Source organism: Cryptotermes secundus, unplaced genomic scaffold (genome assembly GCF_002891405.2).
Source record: "Cryptotermes secundus unplaced genomic scaffold, Csec_1.0 scaffold616, whole genome shotgun sequence".
Lineage (NCBI taxonomy): Eukaryota > Metazoa > Arthropoda > Insecta > Blattodea > Kalotermitidae > Cryptotermes > Cryptotermes secundus.
In genome coordinates, this window is record NW_019727401.1 from 1 (window position 1) to 3,521 (window position 3,521).

The 3,521-nt window shown below is 41.3% G+C and overlaps 1 protein-coding gene across 1 annotated transcript; it reads right to left on the reverse strand.

Moving 5' to 3' along the window:
• Window positions 1–6: 6 nt before the first annotated feature.
• Window positions 7–2,874, reverse strand: LOC111864703. Its single transcript, XM_023852152.2, has 4 exons — window positions 2,740–2,874; window positions 2,397–2,655; window positions 1,369–1,530; window positions 7–342 (listed from the first exon to the last, which is right to left on the reverse strand). Exons 1-3 carry the CDS (start codon window positions 2,805–2,807, stop codon window positions 1,414–1,416), a joined length of 444 nt encoding a protein of 147 aa, XP_023707920.1. The 5' UTR covers window positions 2,808–2,874; the 3' UTR covers window positions 7–342; window positions 1,369–1,413.
• Between the last annotated feature and the right edge of the window lie 647 nt (window positions 2,875–3,521).

Sequence of the window (3,521 nt, forward strand, 5' to 3'; positions counted from 1 at the left end):
GTAACAGTTACGGATGTTAATAAAGATGAAGATGAAGATGAAGACATTGCTTCGCTGTTACTGTACTTCAACTACATCCCATCTTCAAAGGATGTATAACCAATTTCATATTCAGATATTAGCTTGTATTTTAGTAATTAGAAAATTATATGTTGCAGTGGCTATTGGCGTGTATTCTCACCTCCCTCTGTTGCTGGTATTAGGATGGTGTCGTGGTGATGTAGGACAGGCCCCTGTGAGGACCCACGAATTACATCCATGTGGACCAGGGGTGGACAATTCCTCGATCCAATTATGTCATTCTTCCAGTACTATCTGCCGCCTGATGGATGCATGTTTGCCCTAAGAAGGAAAGCAACTTCTTTTATGTCAATACTGTGCTATGAAATCCACTCACTACACTCACTGAATTATTCCACCTACTAAAAGGAGATAAATTATGAAATATTATTGTAGAAAAGTAACTCCTCAAGGAATAATTAGTGGATTGAGAAACTGCAAGTCAGAAATTACATATCTGGATCACTAAGGTTCTGGATATTGTCCATTAACTTGTATTCTGAATGAACATATGGTTTCATAAACACTGATCTGTCCCTGTCCTTGAGGTGAAGGGGTCCTACTTAGGTGGATCCATTTGAAATAGCTAATCTTAACCAGAGAATAATCTAAGTCAATCAACTACATCTATATACGCAGCTGTGATCGTGTTCTGTCATTGGGAGCTCTATAATAAGAAAAGTGGACATAACATAAAGGCCTAAAACCCAAACTAAATGCAGGAAAAACAATGCAGAAGACATCTGAAATTTACTTGCCATGCTATACTCTCCTACTGCTAGTAGAAAATCACTGGCTTCTGTGATGTTAGTCATCAATCTAGTACGCAGGTACCAACTTTTCAAACATATCTTCTGCCTCCATATCCCTGAAGATGGACATCAATCTAGCACACAGTACCAAATTTTCAGGCATATCTACTACCTCCATATCCCTGATGATGGAGGCAGTATGCTCCTCTCGAATGTCAGTAAACCCATACCAGATTGCATGGTGTAACATCCCACAGGACATTAATCCTGATGTGAGATTTGAGGTTACTGCTGCACTGACTATGAGGACTACGATCTTCTTGCATATGATGGCATGTAGTCTGGTGTACATTTACCAACAGTTTGCAGGAACAAGCTGTGTCTGTCTTCAGGGTAGAAGAATATGGAGGAAACATATTCATCCAACTAGATTACACATTCACACATCCTGGAAACAGTAATTTTTCATAGTTACTGGAGCGAGAACCTCCAATTTCTTAACATAAAATGATTCGTGGTAACAGCGTTGCTCAATAGACCATGCTTCAGTACATACCTGCAGTTGCCTAGGCGCATAATTTGCAATGTGAACATATGATGGTCATCCTGAGAGTGCATTCTGCTCAGGAGCAACTCTACAAAGTTGTGACTGCACCAGGAAAGGTGGATAAAGCTGATAACGATGGTTGTGTGGTGTGCAGTGGCCAAACTGACGGACCTGCAAGGTAAGTCCAACAATCACCCAAAGTTACAAAAAATACATGTTCAATTACTTCACTGTCAATTTACAATGCAAACTTTTATTTCAAAAGCTAATTCTTGCTATTCTGTTTCATAGATTATGCTCAGGTTGGTGGTAGCTAAGAATACAGTGAAATCTCAATTTAAGATATCTTTAGACACCAGTGAATTCGAACATCAAACTGAAGAAAACCTTAAATTGAGATGATTTGAGTTTACTAGCTTGGGGGACATTAAAACTGAACATTAAATGAGGTAAATCCTTCAACAGAGGAATATTATATGTGGGTTCCATTAACGCAGCATAAGATTACAGCAGTGAAAACTACTATTTCTCTGATGGGCTGTGTGGTGGATGGCTGAAGAAAGCAGGTTTGATTCCTGGCAGAATGAAGAGACTTTTCTCTCCTTCACAGTCCTGATCAGCTCTAGGGTCCACTCAACGTCCTAACAATTGGACACCGGATGCTCTGCCCCCATCATTACAATGGCCAGCATAAAATGCTTATCGCCTACGTCCATCTAGTGCCTAGGTTATGAATAAGTCTCTTGCTTAGTTAACTGAGCCCAAGAATAACTTATTGAGTGTTGATCTATAGAAAAGGTAAAAAGGTTAAGTTGTCCCTGTTCGTAACTGATTACGCAATATGCCATGAAGACATATGGGGGAGTGGATGTATAAAACCACGTCTTCTTGAACTTGTCTCTAGTTGGAGGTGAGTGGCCACCTTCACAGCTTGGGGAAAGAACTCCTGGTACCCACTGGGTAGGAGACTGGGCAAGTCCCAGAGCTGGTCTGGACGACATGGAGAAACGAAATTTCTTGCCCCCACAGGGACTTACATGGCAGGTAGGTGCAAACTGTGGGCCGGCATGCAGGTCCGAGGCAGTGCTGGTGCGGGCAGAATTCACTGTCGATGAGTGCCGTGCAGAAGAAGGGCCTGAGTGCATTGGCAGGGCATGATGTTGTTGGTGGCAGCATGTCACCCCTGTTGGTGAGCTCTGCAGGAACCCTGCTGGGTGGTTAAAATGTCTCACAGCATAAGCATCTTCAGTCCACACTGGGCCACATTCATGACAGCACAATGGTCTCAGTGGAATGCTGAAACAAAGTGAATAAAATTCAGTTTCCTAGTATTATGTGAATCAAAGAATTAAACACAATACTCTTTTTGTCATGTCCTACCGCATAATTTCTGCTGTACGCAGATCTATGTGCATGACATCGCCAATCTCTACCCTTTCTTCCCTCATTTCTCTCTTGTTAACTTGCCAGTTAGACACCTTCACGCCTATACTACTGCGCACCTGCAAACTAACTGCCAAATAAGCACGACTCATATTGGTATCCCGTGGAAACTCAGCTGCTGACCCCCTGACGTTACCTCCAACACTATTGTACCCTCTATATTCAGCTATTGACATTAGGTGGCCGACGTCAGTGCCGAGAGCACTGTCGGTAAGAAAGCATCCTATTGTATGCATATCCAGCCAGACAGGTCACACTTATGTAATTTCTTCTAAGCTACTTTTATATACAGTACACAACTGGAAGACGGGCTCTGACAGACAAAAGAACATAAGCAGTGGATATTCTCCACAAAATATTAAATAACGACATTAGACACATAATGGAAGCAGAAGCGTAAAACAAAATCATGGCACATTATTTGGACTTCATTCATTATAGGATTTAAGGCATAGGATTCTAAAAATTATGCTTCAGACATCCCATCGCCTCTTCGAAGAGACAGAGGAAGCCAGTGTCTGAAGCAATGGAACTTCCAGAATTGCATACTTCAAACTAGACAATGTATGAAGACCAACGAATGTCTCAAAATAACAGTATGTTAGTGTCATTAAATTTTGGAAAGGTATCATAAAGAACGTAGTTTGAAACATGGACACTAGGAACTGGGGTTCGATATTTCAACCAACAAGTTTAGGATTGCATTCTTCGTTTATTTA